This window comes from Hypanus sabinus, chromosome 1 (assembly GCF_030144855.1).
Source record: "Hypanus sabinus isolate sHypSab1 chromosome 1, sHypSab1.hap1, whole genome shotgun sequence".
Classification (NCBI taxonomy): Eukaryota; Metazoa; Chordata; class Chondrichthyes; order Myliobatiformes; family Dasyatidae; genus Hypanus; species Hypanus sabinus.
The window spans coordinates 146,700,171-146,726,050 of record NC_082706.1 but is presented as its reverse complement, the minus strand read 5'-3'; the positions used below and the strand labels follow the sequence as shown (position 1 = coordinate 146,726,050).

General features: G+C 43.4%; 1 protein-coding gene across 1 annotated transcript in view; it reads left to right on the top strand.

Moving 5' to 3' along the window:
- tmem67 (transmembrane protein 67) overlaps positions 1–25,880 on the top strand; it is a 145,966-nt gene that overhangs the window by 67,428 nt on the left and 52,658 nt on the right. The window contains exons 16-17 of the mRNA XM_059978620.1: positions 6,767–6,865; positions 7,984–8,070. Coding sequence (XP_059834603.1) covers positions 6,767–6,865; positions 7,984–8,070 — 186 coding nt within the window. The remainder of the gene's footprint in view (positions 1–6,766; positions 6,866–7,983; positions 8,071–25,880) is intronic.

Genomic DNA, 25,880 nt, shown 5'->3' with positions numbered 1-25,880 from the left:
AAGCCTGATAGAGTTCTTTGAGAAGGTGACCAGGCATATAGATAAGGGTAGTGCAGTGGATGTGATCTACATGGATTTTAGTAAGGCATTTGACAAGGTTCCACATGGTAGGCTTATTCAGAAAGTCAGAAGGCATGGGACCCAGAGAAGTTTGGCCAGGTAGATTCAGAATTAACTTGCCTGCAGAAAGCAGAGGGTCATGGTGGAGGGAGTACATTCAGATTGGAGGGTTGTGACTAGCGGTGTCCCACAAGGATCTGTTCTGGGACCTCTACTTTTTGTGATTTTTATTGTAACCCCCTGGGTCGCCTCAGGCTGGCTCAGCTCATTTCGTCTAGGGGGAGCAGCCTTCGGCCCCGCCAAACTGGGTAATCAGCTGGTGTGGATGCTGTGTGATGTCCCCGCCTCGCCCAAAAACAGACAGTACACCATTTGCGATTAAATGAGTACAATTTATAAAGGTTACTATAACTAAGTGATTAATAACGATACAGTATATATGAAGAGAAAATTAAAGAAAAGGCGCCAAACTTATCAAAGTCCAAACCACTTCGTGCACAGCCTTTGGAGCTCAATTACTGAAGTCTTCTGGCCACCATTCGATCCCCTCCGAACTCCTCGACTCGCAGCTCAGGACCCTCCGAACTCCTCGACTCTCCAAACAGCTCAGGACCCTCTGAACTCCTCGACTCTCCAAACAGCTCAGGACCCTCCGAACTCCTCGACTCTCCAAACAGCTCAGGACCCTCCGAACTCCTCGACTCGCAGCTCAGGACCCTCCGAACTCCTCAACTCTCCAAACAGCTCAGGACCCTCCGAGTGGTCAACCAAGCACATCTAGCTTCATCCCCCCCCCTCCTCGGGGAATCTCCCGGCCTTGGACCCCCCTTTGGGGTCCGATCCTCGCCCAGCTTAGAGCATTGCGTCCTCTCTCTCGACCCCCTCGCGCCGATCTGCCCAAAAGCCCGTCAACAAAAGCTTACAGACTCAGAAGAAAGAACATTAATCCCCATTTGGTTTACAAAGGAATACCATTCTCGTTATCAATAAATTAGCATTCCTGCTAGTTAACAAAAAGAAACCCTTTCCCAACAGTAACAAAGAAAAAAGAAGAAACCCCCTTTACACTCTCCCTCCACCAAATAAAAGTCATGTCCTCATGACTACTAAATAACTCGCCACCTTTCCTGCCAACACACCGTAACCCAAGCACAAACAGTGACATCTCCTCCCCACACAGTAACCCTCACGCCCTGTTCCTCAGGCGTTACTTAGGCCAACTATCTGGGAGTTCCTTAACCCTTCTGAGGCCTCCGTACCCCCTCACCTAAACCCTTCAGGCTCGGACACAACTGGGGATACCTTGGGCCCACTACCAACTCCTCTCTCAACCTCTCACTCATGCCCCACACTGCACACAGCTAACCCTCCCCGTTACACCTGACTCAATGGGAGAAGGGCCAAAGGTCTCTTCCTCAATCGAGGGAAAGTCAGCAAAAGGCAGCATGTACCACACATCCAGCACATCATCCATCGAATCTGTATTCTTCCTCATTCCTGTGATCGGTAGCTGCTGTTTGATCTTCTCCAAACGGAAACACGTGGCCTGCACTGCTCCCGCAGTCTCTTCAGCCTCCTGTTCAGTATTCACTGCACTTCTCTCCAGATTTTTCTTCCTCATGACTTCTTCCAGATCAACTTTCAGGTTTTGCACTTCATTTGAACTGTCGATGGTCATCTTCAGGTTCCCTACAAGCTTCCGCTTCTCTCTTCTGTAATTTCTTCACCTCCGCAAACTCCCCTCTCCGGGTTCTCAGTTTGCTATTACCCTCAGTCAGACAACTTTCTTCATTCTCTCCAACTTGTAAGTCTTCCGACTGGTTCCAGATCGCTTTCTCCAGTTTCTCCGTCTTCATTTCAAACTTGATTCCGTAGAGACAGTCACTCACGAGCTGCGACCTTCGCCAGCCCTGGCACGTGTCCAGAAAACACTTTAACTCGGTAGTTCTCAGCTGCTCCTGCAACGACCTCACTTCATATCCTCCTGAGGCAAATCCAAGTACCAAGAGATCATCCACATACACCAAAACTCCAAACGCCTCCATATCCCCTATGGTCTTCCACCTGCCCCGCAGGAAGGTTGCAAGGGCTCCAGATATGCCCTGTGGCATCTTTTCGGACCCGAAGACTCCTAGGGAATTTATAACGGCCGTCTTGTCCTTGTCGGCCCCACTCATCGGGATCTGGAAACATCCACTCCTCAGATCGAGCACCTTAAACCACATCGCACCATTCAGACAGGCCATCGCCTCTCCGGCCCTCAGGGCCATATTCTGGTCACTGACAGTGCGCCTCTTCAACGCAATACAATCCACACACACGCTGCCTACATCTTCCACGGCTTCAGGGGCCAGTCGCCGCAACCTCCCTCTCTCCGAGGTGTCTTCAGCAGTCAACTCCCCTCTCTCGTGGTATTTCGCAGCGTCCACTAAGAGTGTCTCATCCTCAGATACTTCCCCCAGGCCGTACCACCACTGGCTCTTGTTTGAATTCGGTATCGGCCCAATGCTGCTACACACGTCTGCACAAGCAGCTCGAAACTCTGGGTGCATCGACAATGCCTCCAAACAGCACTCACCCGCTTCCTCCGGGCAGGCCCCCAAGCGCACCAGCAGGATATTGGTTCTCTCTAGAACAGAAACGCTGCCCGTCTCAACAGGGTCTGGACACATCAGCATTAACGATTCATGAACCTTAGTCTCCTCCACATTTGCCTCCAAGAACTCCATTTTCACTGACCAACAACCGTCGTCTGGATAATCACCGGCACTGGTACCCCGAATCTCCAGTGTCCTCAATGTCGTCAAGGGTAAATGCTTCCAATAACGGTTATGAAACAAACTGTACAGCAACTTAACCGGCGCCCCGGTGCCGAGGATGGCTTTAACTTGACTTCCATCCATCAGTAACAACACCTGTGCGCGTGGCCCCTCTAAGCCTTCAGGAATAGAGTCTGTTCCTTTCGGGAGTTCCTTGGTACATTGCTGGGAACATGCTCCCCCAGAGACCCCAAGCCGTTCCCCCACTGGGCCTCCTCTAAGTTTCCCGACACCTCTCGAATCAACGGAACAACTGATCCCCTTGACAGATCCCCTTGGCACCACAAGCAATTTATCTGCCCCCCTAGGCAAAAAGGGATGCCCTAAAAACTTCCCACCAATCTCGTGCCACGGATATGATAAGCCCCCCAGCTGCGGCATTTGACTTCCAGTCGAACCACACGCATTTTCCCACACTTTCCCAGAACTGGCAGCAGTCACTTTGAGGTAATTGCACCTGACAGTTCTAACAAAGTCACCAGCCCGCCTACTCAAACTTTCAACCCGTCCCTGTCGCTTTCCCTCAGCCAAGCACTGCCACTCACCCAACAACTGAGGGGTCCGCTCCGCCCACGCCTCCGCCCCTTTAGGGCTGGACGTTATTCCAACAACCGGGCGGAGCCCACCACTGCTGAAACATCCCAACCTGTCACTCCTCACTCTCCAAACAGTACAGACAACCCATGGTCCCACCACCATTTCGTCAGCACTAGTCAGAACTCGAACAACGACCTCCAGGCTAGCAACAGCAGCCACCCCACCCAACACACACGCAGCGATAACCAGCAATCGCACACCAGCTCTTCGCCGCAGACACAATTTAAAGAGGGTGATCACACAGCTTCCACAGAAATCAACCCCGGACGAGCACCCCACAATGTAACCCCCTGGGTTGCCTCAGGCTCGCTCAGCTCATTTCGTCTAGGGGGAGCAGCCTTCGGCCCCGCCAAACTGGGTAATCAGCTGGCGTGGATGCTGTGTGATGTCCCCGCCTCGCCCAAAAACAGACAGTACACCATATGCGATTAAATGAGTACAATTTATAAAGGTTACTATAACTGAGTGATTAATAACGATACAGTATATATGAAGAGAAAATTAAAGAAAAGGCGCCAAACTTATCAAAGTCCAAACCACTTCGTGCACAGCCATTGGAGCTCAATTACTGAAGTCTTCTGGCCACCATTCGATCCCCTCCGAACTCCTCGACTCGCAGCTCAGGACCCTCCGAACTCCTCGACTCTCCAAACAGCTCAGGACCCTCCAAACTCCTCGACTCGCAGCTCAGGACCCTCCGAACTCCTCGACTCTCCAAACAGCTCAGGACCCTCCGAACTCCTCGACTCAGGACCCTCCGAACTCCTCGACTCTCCAAACAGCTCAGGACCCTCCGAACTCCTCGACTCTCCAAACAGCTCAGGACCCTCCGAGTGGTCAACCAAGCACATCTAGCTTCATCCCCCCCCCTCCTCGGAGAATCTCCCGGCCTCGGACCCCCCTTTGGGGTCCGATCCTCGCCCAGCTTAGAGCATTGCGTCCTCTCTCTCGACCCCCTCACGCCGATCTGCCCAAAAGCCCGTCAACAAAAGCTTACAGACTCAGAAGAAAGAACATTAATCCCCATTTGGTTTACAAAGGAATACCATTCTCGTTATCAGTAAATTAGCATTCCTGCTAGTTAACAAAAAGAAACCCTTTCCCAACAGTAACAAAGAAAAAAGAAGAAACCCCCTTTACATTATTAACGACCTGGATGTGGGGGTAGAAGGGTGGGTTGGCAAGTTTGCAGACGACACAAAGGTTGTTGGTGTTGTAGATAGTGTAGAGGATTGTCGAAGATTGCAGAGAGACATTGATAGGATGCAGAAGTGGGCTGAGAAGTGGCAGATGGAGTTCAACCCGGGTAAGTGTGAGGTGGTACACTTTAGAAGGACAAACTCCAAGGCAGAGTACAAAGTAAATGGCAGGATACTTGGTAGTGTGGAGGAGCAGAGAGATCTGGGGTTACATGTCCACAAATCCCTGAAAGTTGCCTCACAGGTAGATAGGGTAGTTAAGAAAACTCATGGGGTGTTAGCTTTCATAAGTCGAGGGATAGAGTTTAAGAGACACAATATAATGATGCAGCTCTATAAAACTCTAGTTAGGCCACATTTGGAGTACTGTGTCCAGTTCTGGTCGCCTCACTATAGGAAGGATGTGGAAGCATTGGAAAGGGTACAGAGGAAATTTACCAGGATGCTGCCTGGTTTAGAGAGTATGCATTATGATCAGAGATTAAGGGAGCTAGGGCTTTACTCTTTGGAGAGAAGGAGGATGAGAGGAGACAGGATAGAGGTGTACAAGATATTAAGAGGAATAGACAGAGTGGACAGTCAGCGCCTCTTCCCCAGGGCACCACTGCTCAGTACAAGAGGACATAGCTTTAAGGTAACAGGTGGAAAGTTCACGGGGGATATTAGGAAGGTTTTTCACTCAGTTGTTGGTGCATGGAATGCACTGCCTGAGTCAGTGGTGGAGGCAGATACACTAGTGAAATTTAAGAAGCTACTAGACAGGTATATGGAGGAATTTAAGGTGGGGGGTTATATGGGAGGCAGGGTTTGAGGGTTGGCACAACATTGTGCCGACCTGTACTGTGCTGTACTATTCTATGTTCGATATCTCAACCAGGAAGGAACGCATATGAATCCAGTAATATGCTTCTGCTTGCTTCAGATGCTATGTGAATTGCTTCCCCCTTTAATAGTTCCCTGTTCTTGAAAGATCCCTAATGAGCACAGTATCTTCCCCCAAAAAATATGGCTTTCATATTTTGAACTTTATATATTACTGCAGAAGAGTACTAGAAATATGTAGTTTTGGCACATACTAACTACAGAAAAATAAGCCCAACTGGTATCTATTTTCATAATCCATGGAGAATTTTACCTCTTGAGTATGATAAGATGCCTCGTGATTCATCTGAAAAAATGGATTAAATAAAATGAATCCCTCTTGTGCCTTGGGATATTGGGCCTTTCTTTCATGGCCCAATATCTTCTGTCAGATTCCTCCTTTTTCAGCTCTTCACCCTTCTAGTTATCACCTCCTAGCTTCTTATTTATCTCCCCCACCTCACCCATCTTCCCCTTCACCTGGTTTTCCTTTATCACCTACCAGCTTGCACTTCTTCCCCAACTTGCACTTTCGTATTCTAGCTTCTTCCGCCTTCCTTTCCAGTCTTGATCAAGAGTGTCGGTCCAAGCCATTAACTGTTTATCCCCTCCATCCCTGCTGTCTGCCTTGCTGAGTTCCTCCAGAACTTTGTGCATGTTGCTCAAATTAATAAGGCAAGTAGACAGCCTTTGTTTAGTAAGTACACAACATATGCATTTTTCCTTAATGTCCTATTCTAAAGCCAATGACTCCTTGTTATAGGGCATTTCACATTTGGTACTGACCTCCAGTACCTCAACAAAATTCTGAGTATAGAGGTTCACAAATCAATAAGCCAACCTGATGTCATGTGCCAGTGTATGCACAGCCATTGTGGCTGAAATCACCTAACTCAATGTAGACTGAAAATGTATCTGTGGCTTTCTGTGAGACTATCATTTACACTGAGAAGTGTTCAGTTAGCCAATGAATGCTATTGTTGTAATTCCTTTAGAGCATGCCACATAAAAATGTGGCAACCCCGATTTGCATCTGGATATGGCCATTTATTTTGATCATTTGATCATTCATTTGATGGACATTATAGCATTGAGTTTGTGTTTGGCATGGTATAAATACATATACAGTAGACAAAACAATATCTTAATTATCTAAGCAGCATTATACTGAATCCATAGAAGTGTTGTATGGATATTCTTCAGTTAAACATGAATTTTCTCTCATTTTAGACTGTTTTGAAGTTCATACTGGTTTATTTGGGAGACCTGGCAAACACCTTCTTTATTGTGACATTTGGAACGGGCCTTTACTGGCTTATATTTTTTAAGGTATCACTGTGTATTTAACATGATCATATACATCAGATTATGTTCAATCTAATTTATTGATATTTTCTAAGTATAATTAATATTTACACAAAATATATTTATTTTTCTATGTATTTTGAAAATTTGTTTTCGGGATCTAGGCATTACCAACAAGGCCAACATTTATTGTCCATTCCTAATTGTCCTTGCCTTGAACTGCTATAGTCCTTCTGGTGAAGGTATCCCACATTTGCTGTTGGTTAGGGAGTTCCAAGATTTAGACACCATGATAATGAAGGCCCAACAATATATTTCCAAGTCAGAATGGTGCAAAACATTGAAGTGAACTGTAGGATGTGCTACTTTCATCTGCCTGTTGTCCTTGTCTTTCTTGGTGATTGAGGTTGAGGGTTTAGTAGAGGGCCTGTAGATATTACACACTGCAGCCACTGTGTGGCAATGGCAGAGGAACTGTACAGTATATTGAGGGGTATTTGATAGAATATTGGTTACAACAGGCTGCTTTACTCTTGATGGTTTCTGAGATTTGTTTGTGCTGCAGTCATCTAGGCAAATGAAAAATATTCTATCGTGTTCCCAGTTAGTGCATTGTAGATGATGGAAAGGCAGTAGATAGTCAGAAATTGAGTCACCCATTACAGAGATACCTGCTCTTGAGGTCACATTATCACAGAATGCTCCAGTTGTATTTCTGATCAGTGGTAACTACCCCAGGATACTGATAGTAATGAAAACAATAGGTAAAGATGGCCATTGCCTTACACTTCTGTGGTAGTAATTCTACTTCCCACTCATCAGCCTATGCCTGATTTCTGTTTAGTTCACACTAACTGCAGTCTTATGTTTGCTGAGGAATTGTGAATGGAATTGAACATCTTGCATTCACCAGCAAATATCCTACTTTTAAACTTTTTTGGTAGAAAGAAAGACAGATGAAGCATCTGAAGATGTTTGAGCCCAGAAGAGTGTCTTGAGAAATTCCTATAGTGACATTTCTGTACATGTTTACTCCATCAATCTTGTGTGAAGCTCCTTATAAGTTAATTTAAAATGTTATTTACTGTACAGATGCTTTAAGATGACCTTAGCATTGGTTTAGAGATCATTTGTTTTTTCAGGGTCAAAGGGTTCTTTTTGTTTTTCTACCAACACCAAGTCAAGAGACCCACTTTATTTATTCTGTGGCGAGCGCATTTTCATTGAAGGTATGTACAGTATTAAAAGAATATAGATAAAATTAATCTAGGATTGTTAGGCATGCAAAATTCAAATCCCTTCAACAAATTCTCCTTTCTAATATAAAACCAATAGAGTTGACATTAGATGTACTATATATGTATAGATCGAATAACAAAGAACAATAGGATCAGTGGATTTTACACTGTGAGTAATTAGTGAACAAAGATGAAGATCTTACTATGATGTATTGTTGTCCAGGAACCCAGCAGGGAATAATTATTATATGGCAGTGTGTGCTAAAGGGAGCAAGGGATAAAATTGCTGGGGCTCTGACCAGGGCTTTGCACCTTCATTTGCCATGAGTAAAGTACAGAAAGATACTGCCACCTGCCAAACCTCTCTGCATTCCACAGGGATCACACTGACCATGATTCCCCAGTTTGCTCATTCCTCCCCACTAACCTAGCATCCCACACCCTTTGGCACTACACCCTGCAACATCAGGAGCCGGAACTACTGTCTCCACATCTTCTCCCTCACCACCGTTGAAGGCCCCAAACAGACCTTCCAGGTGAGACAGATATTCACATGCATCTCCCCAAACCTTGTATATTGCATTCAGTGCTCCCAACATGGCATTTAAGTTCAAATTCAAGCTTAATTGACATTCAACCAAACATAGTACCCGTGAATACAGCCAAATGAAATAGAGTTACTCAGGGCCAAGGTGCAGATTGCAAAAGACAGTATCAACAGTCACACACAGCACAAGACACAAAGAACACACATAACATAACAGTAAAACACATTCACACAAACAAAAACATTGGTTAAACCTAGTGCGGACTGGGGACGACTGCTTTGTCAAACATCTTTGTTCTTTGGTCTTCTGAAGCTCTTAGTTGCTAGCCATTTAATTCCCATCCCCTTTCCCACACCAACCTGTCTATCTTTGGTCTTCTCCACTACCAGATTGAGTTTAAGTACAAACTTGAGGACAAGCATCTTGTATTCTACCTGAGTTGTTTACAACATGATGACATGAACATTGAATTTTCCAATGTCATGTAAACGGCAAGCTCTGTGTCCCTTTTCTTGCTCTTTCTGATCTGTCTAATTCCTTCTATACCCACCTTAGCCACCCATTGTCTGAGGCTGATGTCTCTGCATCCTTCACAAGAGTAAATTCATAAAAAGCACCTGGTCCAGATGGCTGTGTACTAATGATCTGTGTGGACCAACTGGCTAGAGCATAGGTGTCAAACTCAAGGCCCGCGGGCCATATCCGGCCCAGCGTGCAATTATATCCGGCCCGCGAGATCATTTGAGATGGATCTATTATTTTAATTATTAATGGCCCAGCGATATGAAGCCTATGATTGTAAGTTAATACCAATCATAAAAATAATGCTTGCTCAGCAGTCTTCTTCATAAGAAACGGAATTTGTGAAGTGAAACACTTTGTAGTTATAGCAGAGACTGAGACACATGAGAACAGGCTGAAAAAATGGAGGCAATGAAAGCTGAGTTCGCACGCGCCTGACTGATCCGGCCCGCATGAAGCTGCATTTTGCCCAATTCGGCCCGTGACCTAAAATGAGTTTGACACCCCTGGGCTATTGACAAATATATTTACTATCTTGCATCAGCGGGCTGAGGTTCCCACCTGCTTCAAAATGACATTCTTTGTACCAGTGCCCACGAAGAACTTGCTTAAATGACTACCATCATTTACTTATATCAACTGCAAGATTTATACCAATTGTAAAGAAGTGCTTTGAGAGGTTGGTGCAATTTAATTCCTGGTTCAGAGAAGATCCAGCTTCAATTTGCCTTCTACCACAACAGGTCAACAGCAGATGCAAATTCTCTGGCCCTTCGTTCTGCTGACAACAGGAGCACAAATGTCAAGCTTCTGTTCATCGACTACTACTTGGATGGAGTTCAACAAAATTCTATGGCACGGGGTAGGGCTCTCAGCAGTAGAGTGGCTGATGAGAAATCAGGGGTTAACACTGCAGTCAATGAGGGTAAATTTCATTGTGAAACTAGAGAAGAGCACAGTAAATGGGGAAGAAATACCATTGTTTTAAATGCATTGATTTCAATGCAAGAAGCTTGACAAGTCAGGTGGATGAACTCAAGAGTGTAGATTAGCTCCCGGGACTGGGATGTTATAGCCAAAACAGAAATTGGCTGAAGGAAGGGCAGCACTGGCAACTTAGTGTTTCAGGATCTAACCTGGTCCCAACATATCGATGTAATCATAAAGAAGGCAAGACAGCAGCTGTACTTTATTAGGAGTTCGAAGAGATTTGGCACGTCAACAAATACACTCAAAAACTTCTATAGTTGTCCCATGGAGAGCATTCTGACAGACTGCATCACTGTCTGGTATAAAGGGGCTACTGCACAGGACAGAAAGAAGCTGCAGAAGGCTGTAAATCTTGTCAGCTCCATCTTGGGCACTAGCCTACAAACTACCCAAGACATCTTTAGTGAGCAGTGTCACAGAAAGGCAGCATCCATTATTAAGGACCTCCTGCACCCAGGGCATGCCCTCTTCTCATTGATACCATCAGGTAGGAGATACAGAAGCCTGAAGGCACACAGTCAGCGATTCAGGAACAGCTTCTTTCCCTCTGCCATCTGATTCCTAAATGGACATTGAACCCATGAGCACTACCTCACTTTTTTTTAAAACTGTATACAATATTTCTGTTTTTTGCACATTTTTAAAAATCTATTCAATACACATAATTGATGTACTTGTTTATTTATTTTGTTTTATTTTATTTATTATTATTATTATTTTTTCTTTCTCTCTGCTAGATTATGTATTGCATTGAACTGCTGCTGCTAAGTTAGCAAATATCTCGTCACATGCCTGTGATAATATACCTGTTTCTGATACTGATGTTATAGGTGTGAGAGAGTTGCAGGTAACAGAAAAGGATTTGCCTTCCTGGTGAAAGAGGACATGACAATGGTGCTTGGAGAGGATATTCTTGAAGGAGCAGCCAGTGACGTCATATGAGTAGAACTTAGATTTAGAAATGGGATGGTAAGACCAACAAGAGACAAGTCATGACTTGGCTGACATATTTGCAGCTTTGAAAAAAGTCTCGGATGACCTAGTAGGCCTTGAAGATATACACCAATCTATGTTGTTGATGGAGTCAAAGTTGTCATTGCTGATAACCAGGCTTGCAGATGTCAAGAAGTGGGTTGACTGTCTAGAAGTAGTGGATAGGGAACGAAAAGTCAACTTATTGGCTACCAAAGTGGATATTGACCAGCTAACAGATAAACTGGAGGACGTGGAGAACCGTAATCAATGCAACAATCTCCGATTCATCGGCATTCCAGAGGGAAAAGAGGGGCAGGATATCACATTCATGGATAAACTGGACTCAGAGTTTGTTGGTGATCGGGAAGAAAAGCTTGAAATAGAATGTGCACACAGAGCACTGGACTCTAGACCAAGTACCGGAGACAGGCCTCGGCCTATTCTCACAAGGTTCCTCAGGTCAGAGGATCAAGATTTTGTGCTGCAAGCAGCAAGGGTCAAGGGCAAGTTTTCCTTGGATAACAATCATGTTCTGGTCTTCCCGAACTTCTCCAGACCCATGCAAATAAAACAAGGAAAGTTTAAAGAATATAAGAAGATGCTTCGGGGGCAGAATGTGAGCTTTGCGTTGCTTTACCCAGCCAAGCTAAGAATAGAGACGAAGGATGGTTTCAGGTTTTTTGAGTGCCCACGTAAAGCAAGAAAGTTTATTGAGGAGATGGGGTAGTTTAACTATGCTAGTTAGATTGAGCAAGATGTGAGCCGGGTTGTGTTTGTTAATTTTTTAAATCTTGCTGGATTGTATTCTACTGAAGTTACCTTTTCTCAGTAGGGCTGACATGCTGTTAAGTGTGCTATGTTGACTGTGAAATTGCACCAGCATCATTTCTGAACAGTTAAAACTGGTCTGGGTGTTTCATGGACCATAATCCTTTGCGAAAGGGCGGTTTGGCTGTATCCTGTGGCCACTGTTGCACACGAGAGAGTTCATCGCGCCATTTTGTTACTTTTCAATTTAAACGGAGGTTTATGAGTCAATGTCAAAATATTGACAAAATATGTCAAAAGTGTATTTGTTTGTCTTGACTATGACTTCTCTTAATTCAGATAAAATATGTTTCACCACATGGAATGTTAACGGACTGGGGAGTCCTATAAAAAGGAGAAAAGTAATGAATAAGCTTAAGAGATAAAAATGGGATGTGGTATTTCTACAGGAAACACTTGTCAGCAGAGGAATCAGTAAAGCTACTGGGGGGTTTTACAGATCATGTTTTTTTTATAGTGCAGGGTCAACTAAGAGCAGGGGCGTTATAACACTTATCAATAGGTGGTTGCAGTTTTGATGTGACAAACAGATCAAACATGAAGCAGGAAGAATTCTTATTATTTTAGCAAACATATGTGTACCTAATATAGAAGATGCAGGAATTTTTGTTGATCTTGAAGGAAAGGTACATTCTATTGGAGCTTATGATATCATATTTGGCGGAGATTTTAATTTGGTAAGGGATCCAATCATAGGCCGAGTAAGATGTTGTCATATAGAAACTCAAAACTCACTGTGATGGTGCAAAAAATATGTAAAGCCCTCGGGCTTGTGCATGTTTGGTGCCTTATGAATCCCAATGGGAGGAATTACACATTTTTTCTGCAGTTCTTAAAACATACACAAAAATTGATTTCTTCCTTATATCCAAGTCACTTATTCAGTCTGTGTCTCAATGTGCAATTGGTTATAATATAATATCAGATCATGCTTAGGTTTGTCTAGAGACAATACCTCAGTATAAAAGAACACAGTCACATAGATGGAGATTTAATTCATCCTTGTTACAAGATTCAATGTTTAGGCAAGCTATGAGACAACAAATCAAAGAGTATTTAGAGATAAATACACCTATGGCCTCCTCAGCAGGGAAGGCAGTTTTGAGGGGATACGTTATTCAACATACTTCTTATATACAAAAACAGAATAATCAGAAAATTATAAACTTAGAAAATAAAATCAAAGAGATTGAGACAAAATTGAAGCAGTGGATGTCATCCAAAGATTTGAGAGAACTAACATGGCTGAAATATCAATACAATCTAATATTATCCCAGAAAATAGAATTTTGGCTTTTCAGGGCAAGACAAAGGCAATTTGAATTGGGGGAGAAAGCTAACAAGTTTCTGGCAAGGTGTGTAAAACAGAGAGAATCAATATCTATCATCCCAGCTATTAGATCAGCAACAGGTGATACTTTGACGACACCTGAAGATATTAATGATGTATCCCAAGAGTTTTATAAGGACCTGTATACATCAACCTCCAACTCTAGTGAGAAAGAAATTGATAGTTTTCTGAGGTCATCAGGGTTACCTAAGTTGATGAAAGAACAACAACAATACCTTGATTCCGCTATAACATTGGAAGAAATTATATCAGTGATGAAGACCTTACCTACTGGGAAAGCTCCTGGCCCAGATGGACTTACAGTGGAATTTTTTAAATGCTATGAGCAGGAGCCAGCTCCACTACTGCTGAATATGTACAATGAGTCTATAGAGCGGGGTAATTTACCCCCTACTTTATCACAAGCACTAATTACATTGATTCTGACAGAAAGTAAAGACCCGTGTGAATGTAAGAATTATAGACCAATTTCCCTAATCCCAATAGATGTGAAAATTTTAGCAAAGATCCTTGCAAACCGTCTAGATACAGTAATAACAAGGTTGATACATAATGATTAGATGGGATTTATCAGGGGCCGCAGCTCATCTGATAACATAAGACGTCTTGTGAATATTATATATTCACCTATAGCAGCTATCTCACTCAATGTTGAAAAAGCATTTGATGGGGTGGAATGGGGCCATCTGCTTAAGTTTCTTCAATTTTTTGGATTTGTTCCCATCACTTTAAAATGGATTAGACTTATATAATAACCGTGAAGCAGCAGTTCAAACTAGTGCTTACATTTCACCTTACTTCTGTCTTAAAAGGGGCACCCGACAGGGTTCCCCACTTTCCTCAATGTAGTTCTGTCTAGCTTTTAGCCCCTGGCAGCAGCTAACAGAGAGAATGAGAACTTTATAGGGATATCTGTGGGAGGACAGGTTCATAAACTGATGGTTAATGCAGACAATATTTTATTATTTGCGTCAGACCCTAGTCTGTCGGTGCCATGTCTTTTTAACATTATGAAGTCTTACTCTAGATTCTCAGGTTATAAGGTTAATTGGACAAAATCAGAAGCAGTACCGTTGACTGTATATTGCCCTGCATCTGCTTTTTACCCAGGCTAATTTCACTGGCCTAAAAAGGGTGTACGATATTTAGGTATTAATTTTCCCCCTCAACTGAAGGATTTAGTAAAGGTAAATTTTGATCCATTATTGCAGAGAATTTCATGTGATGTAGACAAATGGTCATCATTGTATTTGTCAATGTCAGGAAAAAGCAAATGCCTTGAAGATGAATAGCATTCCAAAGGTTAACTATCTGTTCCAATCGTTACCAGTTCAATTTCCATTAACATATTTTAAGCAATTTGATAAAATAATTAAGGCTTTTATTTGGAATGGTAAATGCCCACACTTAAACTTTAACAAATTACAATTGCCAGTTGAAAGGGGGGGGTTTAGGTTTGCCAAAGTTAATATACTATTACTTTACTCTTAAGCTTTTAGCACATTGGTCTCTCCCTCTGGAGAGAGCGCCTCCTTGGTATCATATTGAGTGTTCTGCTCTTCCTCCCATCCCTCCATTACAATATTTGTCTATCAAGTTACCTCCTGAGGCAAGGTCTCACCCAATTATATCGCATATGCATTTGTTCTGGAATAAGATAGCCAGATTATTTAAATTTAATCTACATTTGAATGAAGCCTCGAGTATCTGGATGAATCCACAGTTGCATATTGATAAGTCCCCTCTCTTCTGGAGGGAATGGCAAGAGAAAGGTATAATTATAATGGTGATAGTTTAGAATCTTTTAATCAATTAACCCAACAGTATGATATCTCTAGGTCACAATTTTGGAGATATCTTCAACTGCGTCATTTGCCACATACAACTTTTGGTTCTACACAGCAACCCCCACAAGTTGATATGATACTGTCTACTGTACTGGCCGCATATGGTAAAGGTCACGAAGCCTCAACTTATTATTCAGCTTTAACACAAATCTCAGGGGACAAATTTCTGTTGGGTCTTAAAAGAACATGGGAAAAAGACCTGAGTGTGACTTTTGAGACAAGGGAGTGAGACAAAATTTGCAAAAATGTCAAAACAATGTCAAGAGACCTTATTCAGTTTAAGATCCTACTCCGTTTTTATTGGACTCCAGCAAGGTTACATAGATTAGGGTTAAAAAATATCCCTGAATGCTGGTGCTGTGAAGCAGATAAAGGGGACTTAGTACATGCTCTCTGGTTCTGTCCCAGAATTCAAGAATTTTGGATTATGATACATAAGTATATCGGTGAAGGTTCAGGTATTCAACTCCCTTTCTGCCCCAGACATTTTGTCTTGGGAGACACACTTGGGTTACTTGGGGATAAACACTCTCAAAATTGGATCCAGACAAGTATAATGATAGGAAGACAAATTATCCTTAGAGGTTGGTGGAACTTGGGGGGGTACCATAATTTCAGGAGTGGGCCACAGAAATAGCCAGAGTGGCAGCTGTTAAACACATCTTACAAACAGTTTGATAGACTGGACATCGATACACAAAAATGAGGCAAAAATTTAGGCTTCCTGGGGGGGGGGGGGGGGGGTAGTGGTGGAAATGGTGGCATATTGCTGAATGGCAGTTTTTTTATGTTATTGAAGGTCTAAATAGGCACATATGATTATTATATTGATGTTTATTTCTGCCATGTTTGTTTTATTTTATGGATGATTTTATGTTTTATAAGTTATGATTAGATAATTTCAACACTGACTCAAGGGTTCGGGAATATTTGTAGAAGAATTCAATAAAATTTAAATCATAAAAAAGGAACTCTGATGCAATTGTATTATAAGCTTCTTAAAAGTCAATGTATATTGAAGGAGCAGAAATATAGAGAGGTTGTAAACATAATAAAGTAGTATTAGTTGGCGAATTTAATTTCCTTAGATGTTGACTGGCCAACCATTGTGTGAAAGGTTTGGGCAGGTTAGAATTGATAAAATATAAAAGCTTCCTTGATCAATAAATAGAGAGACCTACTAGAGAGGCGCAACACTGGACCTCCTCAAGGGAAATGAGTTAAGACACGTAGGAGTGTCTGTTTTTTGCCCAGTGACCATAATTCAATTAATTTTAAAATAGTTATGGAGAAGAATGTGGCTGATTCATGGGTTAAGATCTTGAATTTAGCAAACACAAATTTTGGCGCTGTTAGGTTGGATCTTACAGTGATTGACTGGGCGAGATGGCTCTTAGGGAAAGAGTGTCTGCCAAGTTGGATGCCTTTAAAAGTGTGATGTCAAGAATTCAGGGCCTAAGTGTTCCTGCTGAGTTGAAAGGCAAAGCTGGCAGGTTTAGAAAACCCAAGTTGATTAACGATATTGAGGCTCTGCTTAAGAAATCAAGGAGGCATACACTGTGCATAAGCAATTGTGAACTAGTGAATCTCATGGTAACTACAAGAAGTGTAGCTGTACACTTAAAAGAGAAGTTAGAAGGGCAAAAAGAGGATATGAGAAGGATCTAGCAGACAAAGAAACCAAAATCCATATTAATCATAAAAATGTGACTAGAAGAGAATAGGTCCCCTTAAGAATCAGTATTGCCATTTGTATGCAGAAGCAAAAAAATGAGGTGAGATTTTTAATGAATATTTCTCTTCAGTTTTTACTGTGAGCTAAAGGACGGAGGCTAAGGGAATGAGGGAAATGAGTAATGATGTCTTGAACCACATATGAATCTGCATTAAGGTGAATAAATCCCCAGGGCCTGACCTGTTGCATTCTTGGACCTTCCAAGAAGACATTATTACATGATTTTTAGCTGCAGAAAGTGGCTAATGTGGAGCTGTTGTTTAAAAAACAGAGCAAAAATAAGCCAAAAATCTACAGGCAAATTCTTCCAGTATGATGGCAGAATACTTGGATGCAGTGATTGCTCCGGGTCTAATCAAGGGTGTATTTATTCATATTGTACGTCTTTTTTAACAATCGCAAGTTGTTGCTGGATACTAAGAACATCACGTAGTGCAGTACTCTCCTATCAGCAGTCACTCAATAGCAATGGAGCTGGACTTATTGCATATCATTGTTGTGGTGTTGCCTGGACTTCTGTATCTAGGCGAGTGGTTGCTTTGGACATTTTTATTGTGATTGCAAGATCCTGTTTGACTCTGGTAATGTAGAATACTGCAAGTCTGGTTCATTGGTGAGATCAATAGTAGAGAAGCTGCTTTGCTTCAGTAGTGACGAGAACTAGGCCTAGGCCACATCGCCTGTTGCAGTTGCCCAGGGTGAAAACACAGAGACGGTATGTGTGAGGTCTCTGTGGATTACCTGGAATCTACTGGGGGTTGGGGGCTGGCCTCTTCCATCCATGCTGCTCTCCTGTGTTTGATCAGTGTTGCCCTCTGGTGTTTGCTCAGCAGAAGAACAAGGTGGACCAGGACAACTTACTGTGCCATGCCAGTCTGGTCACTCAGGGACTTGGGCAATATTATTTTTTCTTTATTACTGATTGTTTTACTGAAAACATAAAAATATGTGTTATTTGTGTTAAGTGCTGTGTGCTGTTGGTAATGTGTTTTGCACCTTGGCCCTGGAGGAATGCCTGTTCATTTGTTAATATTCATATATGGTTGAAAGATAATTAAACTTGAATTGCTGGAGGGCATTCTGAGAAAGCAGTTCTACCAATATTTAGAGAGACAGTGTCTGATTTGGGACAATCGGCAAGGCTTTGTGTGTGGGAAGTCATTTCAAAAATCCTCTTGCAGTTCTCAGAGGAGGGTAGATGAAGGTAGGATAAAGAATGTTGTCTGTATGAACTTCAAGGCCTTTTGACAAGGTCCCTCATGACAGAGGTGAGAGTGGGTTGCATTCATAATTAGCTTAGTAGTAAGAAGCAAAAGGTGATTGTGGAGGGTTATTTGTCAAACTCTAGGCTTGTGTCCAGTGGTAAGTCATAGAGGTTGGTGCTCGGATCTTGTTTGTAGTTTATCTAAATGGTTTAAAGATAAATGTACAAGGCGTTGTTTATTATACCTGTATTAATACCTGTATCCAGTGCTCCCATGCTGCCTCCTCTACATTAGTGAGACCCAATGTAGATTGGGGACTGCAATATCGAGCACCTTCACTCCATTGGCAAAAAGCAGGATTTCCCAGTGGCCATCCATTTTAATTCCAATCCTTGTTCCCATTCTAACATGTCAGTCCATGGCCTCCTCTACTGCCAGAAGAAACCATTCTCAGGTTGAAGGAGCAACATCTTATATTTCAACCTAGTGGCATGAACATCAATTGTTCCAACTTCCAGTAATTTTCTTCCCCTCACCCTTCCATTTTCTTCAATTTCCCACTCTGCCCCCCCCCCCCTTACCTCTAACTCTTCTCTTCACTTGCCTTTCACCTCCCCCGGTGCCCCTTTTCCTTCTCTTTCTCCCATGGTCTACTCTTCTCTCCTATTAGGTTCCTCCTTTCCAGCCTTTTGCCTTTTCCACCTATCATCTCTCAGCTTCTTACTTCATCCCCCTCCCCCACCCACCCGGCTTCTCTTATCACTTTCTAGTTTCTGCTCCTTCCCCTCCCCCCCAACTTTCTTATTTTGGCATCTTTCCCCTTCCTTTCCAGTCCTGATGAATGGTCTCACCTCAAAACATCGACTGTTTATTCATGTCCATAGATTCTAACTGACCTGCTAAGTTCCTCCAGCATTTTGAGTGTGTTGCTCTGGATTTCCAGCATCTGCAGGATCTCTTCTGTTTCAAAATAATAGGTCATATATTTAGGATCAGAGGCAAGAGAGTTAAATGGAAGATCAGGGGTAGTCTCTTCATGTATTGGGTAGTGCATATTTGGAATGAGCTGCCAGAAACAGTGGTTGATCTGACATATTAGGAGCATTTATCTAAATAACTACATGGAAAGGTGAAGGTTAGAGGTCAATGGGCCAAATGCAGGTAGATGGGACTAACTTGGTCTGACTAACTACTAAGTGTAGTTACCCCCTTTGTTCAAGATCATGATGACAGCATTGAGAAAAGAGCATTGGGGGGGTGTGAGGATCTTTGATGATGCGTGCTGTTTTTCTACAGCAGTGTTTCATGTTGATGTGCTCAATAGTTGGGCGGGTTTTACTCATGATGTACTGGGGTGAATCTAGTATATTTTGTAGGATTTCACACTCAGGTGCATTGGTGTTCCCAATCCAGCCCGTAATGTAACCACTTTCCACCACGTATCTATAGAAGTTTGTTAAGGTTTTGGATTAGTTGGGAGTTGAATTGTATGACTGCGTGTCAGTCATCCCATGTAAACTTATCATCAAGTTCAAGACATGGTCCTCTTTACTCCCTGCATTTGGATCCTTGACTTCCTCATCAGCAGATTTCAATCAGAGATGATCAGTAAAAACATCTCCTCCTCACTTGCTATCAACACAGCAGTATAGACACTGCTCTGTTCCCTATGTATACAACTGTGTTGCCAAGTACAGCTTCAATGTTGCAAACAAATTTGGTGACAACACCAGTGTTGTGGAAAAATCACAGGAGGTGATGAGTCAGTGTATAGAATCATGATAGGACGCTTGGTTGAGTTAGGCTGAAAGAACTCTATGTCAGTAAAGCTAAGGAATCAATTTGATGACTTAAGAAAGATGAACATACACCAGTCTACATTATGGATCAATGGTGAAGAGGGTCAGTAGCTTTAAATTCCTAGATGTTAACATTTCTGATGACTTGTCCTAGGCCCAGGACATAGATACAATCACAAGGAAGGCATAGCAACACACACAAAGTGCTGGAGGAGCTCGGGTCACTCACAAAGAAGGCATGTCAGCGTCTTTAATTTCTTAGGAAATTAAGGACATTTGGTATGCTACCAAATACTCTATAAAACTTCTACATATATGCTGTTGAAAATACCCTGACTAGTTGCATCTTGGTCTGGAACAGTAATATGAATGCACAGGAACACGAAGCTGTAGAGAGCAATGTATTCAGCTCAATGCATCATGGGCATATCTCTCCCCACCATTGGTAATATCTATGTGATGCTGTGCTTCAAGAAGTCAACATCTATCATTTAAGTTCTCCATCATCCTGGCCTTGCCAAATTCTCATAGCTACCATCAAGCAAGAAGCACAAAAGCTGAAATTTCCCCACCACCAGGATCAAGAATAGCTGCCTCCTTTCAACCATTTGGTTCTTGAACCAAACTGCACAACCCTAATCGCTACCTCTATGAATAGCAGCTCTATGACTACATTAAACACTTTGTTCTACAATGGACTTTGTTTCTCTTTTCCCTAATTGTGTTCTTTCCCATTAAAATTGCATATATTTTATCTTTATTTATGTTTTCTTTGTGAATGTTATGTGTGTGATGCTATGTTCAAAGTTCAAAGTAAAATTTACTATCAGAGTACACCATATACAACCCTGAGATTCTTTTTCTGTGGGCATACTTGGCAAATCTATAGAACAGTAGCTGTAAACAGGATCAATGGATAACCAACTACAAATGCAGATATAAATAAACAGCAATAAATAACGAGCATGAAATAACAAGATAAAAGTGTCCTTAAACAAATGTAGTTATCCTCCTTTGTTCAAGATCATGATGGCAGCATTGAGAAAAGAGCTTGGGAGGGTGAGGATCTTTGATGATTCATGCTGTTTTCCTACAGCAGTGTTCCATGTAGATGTGCTCAATAGTTGGGAGGGTTTTACCCGTGATGTACAGGGCTGAATCCAGTATGTTTTGTAGGATTTTACGCTCAGGTGCATTGGTGTTCCCAATCCAGGCCATAATGTAGCCAATCAGTACACTTTCTATCACATATCTATAGAAGTTTGTTAAGGTTTTTGATTACATGCCAAATTTCCGCAGACTCCTGAGGAAGTAGAGGCACTGGTGTGCTTTCCTGTGATGTTGCTGCAAGTTTTTCATTGCACCTGTGCACACATCATCTTGTGCATGGCAATAAACTCAAATTTGGCTTTTGACCTTATTGATAAATAATGGCTTGATTTTCCATCATTTTGTACTTGAGCGTGAATTGATTCCTTGAACAGAAGTCTAAATGACTCCTATACTCTGACTCCTCATCCTTTTTTCTCCAGTCCTGCTGAAGGGTCTCAGCCCAAAATGTTGACTGTACTCTTTTCCATAGATGCTGCCTGGCCTGCTGAGTTTCTCCAGCATTTTATGTGCATTGCTTGGATTTCCAGCATCTGCAGATTTTCACTTGTATGGAATCTAGATGAAATTTGATTTCCTTTATATCAACAAAAAGCAATTTTCCACTTTGGTGAGTTGTTGCACTTGGCTAGTGATACAACTCGTACTGAGTACTTGCTTAGCACCACAGCTTGAAGGGTTCATTGTCTTTATCAATTGCATTCAGCTGTTTCCTGATATCAAAAAAATTAAAATGAGTGAAGGTTGGTCTCTGTGACTTCAACGACCTCAAAAGAAAACAAAGGTAGTTCATTTTCTCATGATTTCTGGATAAAAAGGATTCACTCATGAGTTTTCTTTCCCATACCATCTATAAATATTGAAGATTGGACTGTCTATGGAGCCTTCCCTTCCTGTTAGTTGTTTAGTTGTTCACTCTCATTCATGAATGAATATAGCAAAACTGATGAGCTACAGACATTTGGTTATGAGATTACTTGCTTCTATAGAGTAATGCTAATACTGTTTCTCAGAAATACAGAAACTTAATTCACTGAGTTGTCACCTATTAATCTTCTTGACTCGCTATTGTGCCAGGATTGGCTGCTGATTATCTACTGTTGTTGTTGTTGTTGTTCGTCCTTTGGAGTCGAAGACGACTGTGACTTCTGTCAGGTGGAGGGTTTGTGACTGTAGGTCTGGAGGTGACTGGTGAGGCCAATCCGGGCCCTGAAAGCTCGCCCACATGTGGGACACATGAGGGTAGGTGCTGCAGTGGAAGTGGAGGTAGCTCGAGCCTTGCGCGTGGCGCGTTTCCTCTGAGCCTCTGTGGTGCGTCTGATTTCTGCTGCATACACTCCTTTAGTGGTCCTGCTCCACCAGGTTGGGCGGTCCAGAGCTAGTGATTCCCAGCTACGGGGATTGATGTTGAGGTCTTTGAGGGACACTTTAAGGCAGTCTTTGAAATGTTTCTTCTGCCCTCCAACTGAGCGCTTGCTCTCCATACAGCAGCTGTTTTGGTAGTCAACTGTCAGACATCCTGACGACATGGCCAGCCCATCTGGCTTGGGCTTTCTGTAGGAGGGTGTAGACGTTGTGGGTGCTAGCCCACTCCAGGACTTCCGTGTCTGGGACTTTGTCCTGCCATCGTATGTGGAGAAGTCTGCTGAGGCAGCTCAAGTGGAAGTGGTTGAGCTGTTTAGCGTGTCTGCTGTAGACAGTCCAGGTCTCGCTGGCATAGAGGAGGGTGGTGAGAACCACTGCTCGGTAGACCTTCAGCTTGGTGGTAAGGCTGAGTCCTCTCCGCTCCCATACGTTCTCACGGAAGCCACACTGGCTTTCTGGGAGGAGACCTTGCTCAAGGTGTTGGAGAAGGCGATTAAGCAGGACACAAGCCAAGATCTTCCCAGCTATTGACAGGAGGAAGATGCCTCAGTGATTGTCACAAGACTGGCGGTTGCCTTTTCTCTTGTAGATGTGGACTATGCTGGCATCTTTCAACTGTTGCGGGACCTTTACTTCGTTCCACGTAGACCAGAAGAGCTCAGTCAGCTTCTGCATCATGAATGGGCCTCCTGCTTTGTAGACTTCAGCAGGGATTGCATCTGATCCTGGTGCTTTGCTACAAGAAAGTTGCCTGATGGCTTTTCTGACTTCTTCTTCTGTGGGGAGGTTGTCAAGGGTTGATCTCCACCTGAGGTATGCGAGCAATGGCCTCATCATTGATTTCGGCAGAGCGGTTGAGGACCTGGTTGAAGTGTTCAGCCCATCTCTCCAAAATCTGCTTTATCTCTGTCAGCAGCCAAGTCCCACCTGCACTGAGGAGGGGGGAGGAGCCAAGAGAACTGAGGTCCATATATAGCCTTCAAAGCGTCATAGAAACGCTTGGTGTCGTGACTGTCTACGTAGCCCTGGATCTCATCGGCCTTATTGCTGAACCAGACATCCTGCATCTCACGGAGTTTCTTCTGCATTTTCCGTCTTGCACTGGCGAAGGCATCTATCTTTGCTTGTGATGTGGGATCGTTCTGGTGCACTCTGAACAGTTGGTGTTTCTGACAACAGTGCCTGTATTTCCTCATCGTTCTCATCGAACCAGTCTTGATGTCTACAGATTGCTGGTCTGAGGTGTTCGAGAGCGGTAGAGTAGACTGCATCTCTGAAAGCCATCCACTGCTCTTCAATGCTGGTGTGGTCACCCTGGGGTGTGTCAAGCAGCCTGCTATCGAGGTCTTCACGAAATTCTTCTGCAACTACGCTGCTCTTCAGCTTGGAGACATTGAGCCTCTTTACAGTCTTCTGACCTTGGGGTCTTCTCACAGGCAGGATGGGAAGTTTAAACTTGGACACTATGATCCATCCAGCAGTCGGCACCACACATGGCCTTTGTCACTCTCACGTCTTGCCAGTCCCTCTTTCTGGTGATGACATAGTCGATCAGATGCCAGTGCCTAGAGCGTGGATGCATCCAAGATGTCTTGTTACAGGTAGGGAGATGGAATAGGGTGTTGGTGATGACAAGGTCATGCGTAGCACATGTCTTAAGGAGCAGCAGGCCATTGCTGTTACACTTGCTGATACCATGTCTTCCAAGAATCCCTTCCCAGGTCTGGTAATCTGTCCCCACTCTGGCGTTAAAGTACCCGAGGACAGTAAGCTTCTCTGACTGTGGGACTGCTGCTATGAGGGCGTCAAGTTCTTAATAGAAATTATCTTTGATGTCATCTGGGTTGGTCATTGTTGGGGCATATGCGCTGATCAGCATTGCACTCCTCATATTGCCATATGGGAGCCAAAGCGTCATCAGGCGATCGTTGATGCCCTCTGGAAGCTTGGCAAGTTTACGAGCGAGGTGGGATCAGATGGCAAATCCAACGCCAGCCTCTCGTTCAGTGCTGCTGCGACCGCTCCAGAAGAAGGTGTACCCACCACCATGTTCTGTAAGCTGGCCCTTGTCTGCTAGGCGTGTTTCGCTGAGTGTTGCAATGTCCACATTATAGCGGGCTAGTTCTTTGGCGACCAGTGCTGTTCTTCTTTCTGGTCTGACAGCCTTGGTGATGTCAAGCAGAGTTCACACGTTCCACGTGCTAAGGTTGAGCACCTTCACTTTCATCTTCCTTGTAGTTCGACTGCTGAGTGGGATCCCCACCAGCTGCAGTGTTCTGGCCGGGGTAAGATGAAGCAGGCTATGTTTGAGGCACCTTTTCTAGCCCCTTCCTCCATGGAGGTGAGCAGAGTGATTCCTAAAGAGGACTGCTCAGACACCCAGGGGGCTGCCGAGCTCTACTGCTGCTTCATTCCAGCGGAGAACGACCCAATGCCCTGGGCCGCCTGTGTGCAGGTTTGTGACTACAGCTTCCAGTGTATCCACACCTGCTGCTTCGCCACCCGCCCATCGCCACAGGACTTGAAGTTTTTTAGCGGAATGGGTTTGGAGTCGTGACTTGCACTTGACTTGGATTAAAGTGAGGGAGAGTTGTGCAAATCATCGACAACGATGATTTGATTATCTACTAATGTTAAAGTGATGGAGAAGCTGGATCGTGAGGTTGCAGACTGTGGTGGAATACAGTTCTGTCATGGAATGCTGTAAGTAATAAAATCTCATAGAGCATCCTTTATATCTCTGCTATGATTAGTTTTCCCTTGCTTAACTTCTCAGCTATACTTGACGTGAGCAGGTCATCTCTTTCTTACATGTTTCTCCATCCTCCAGCTCTGTGAGATTGCCCTAACCTGATTTCATTCCAATATATTCAGCTTTTGCTGAAGTATCACCAGCAACCGCTTCTCTTCCTGCATCATGCAATGTTGCCCAAAAAGTTTAATTTGCCCCTTCCTAATATTTATCAACATGCTGCAGCTCCGCATTCTCATCTGAAAATGCAGAGTCATTATCAGTAACCACCTGTATCTCAGCACTACCATTTTGCCACCTTCTTTGTCTCTGAATTGTCATAGCGGTTACCAAACTTCCAATCCAAGGTGTGTGGGGAATTCTTCCAAATAAGTATTGCACTGAACAAATATTTTGGGGCAGGAGGGACATACAGTCAGGGCAGGTAAATTTAGACAAAATCAGATTCTTGAAGAGCAGGTATCGTATACATCCTCCTGGAGAGGAGTTGAAAGGGGTAGGTGTAAAAGAAGATAGATGGACATCCACAATGATTGGAAGGTCTGGCAGAACACACATAGATATATCATCTGATAATCACTCAGAGTCTGAAGAAGCTCGGACTTCTGTGACCACAGCTCTTGATACCAGAAGAGCTTTTCTGTGTGCCACAGAAGTTCAGCAACCTGTATTCAAACGGATTACAAGGGTTGTTAAGACACTGCACTGGGAAAGAAACAGTGGCTCCATGGAGCATAAATTTCCTGTTCTGCCATTCTTGCCCTCACATCCATC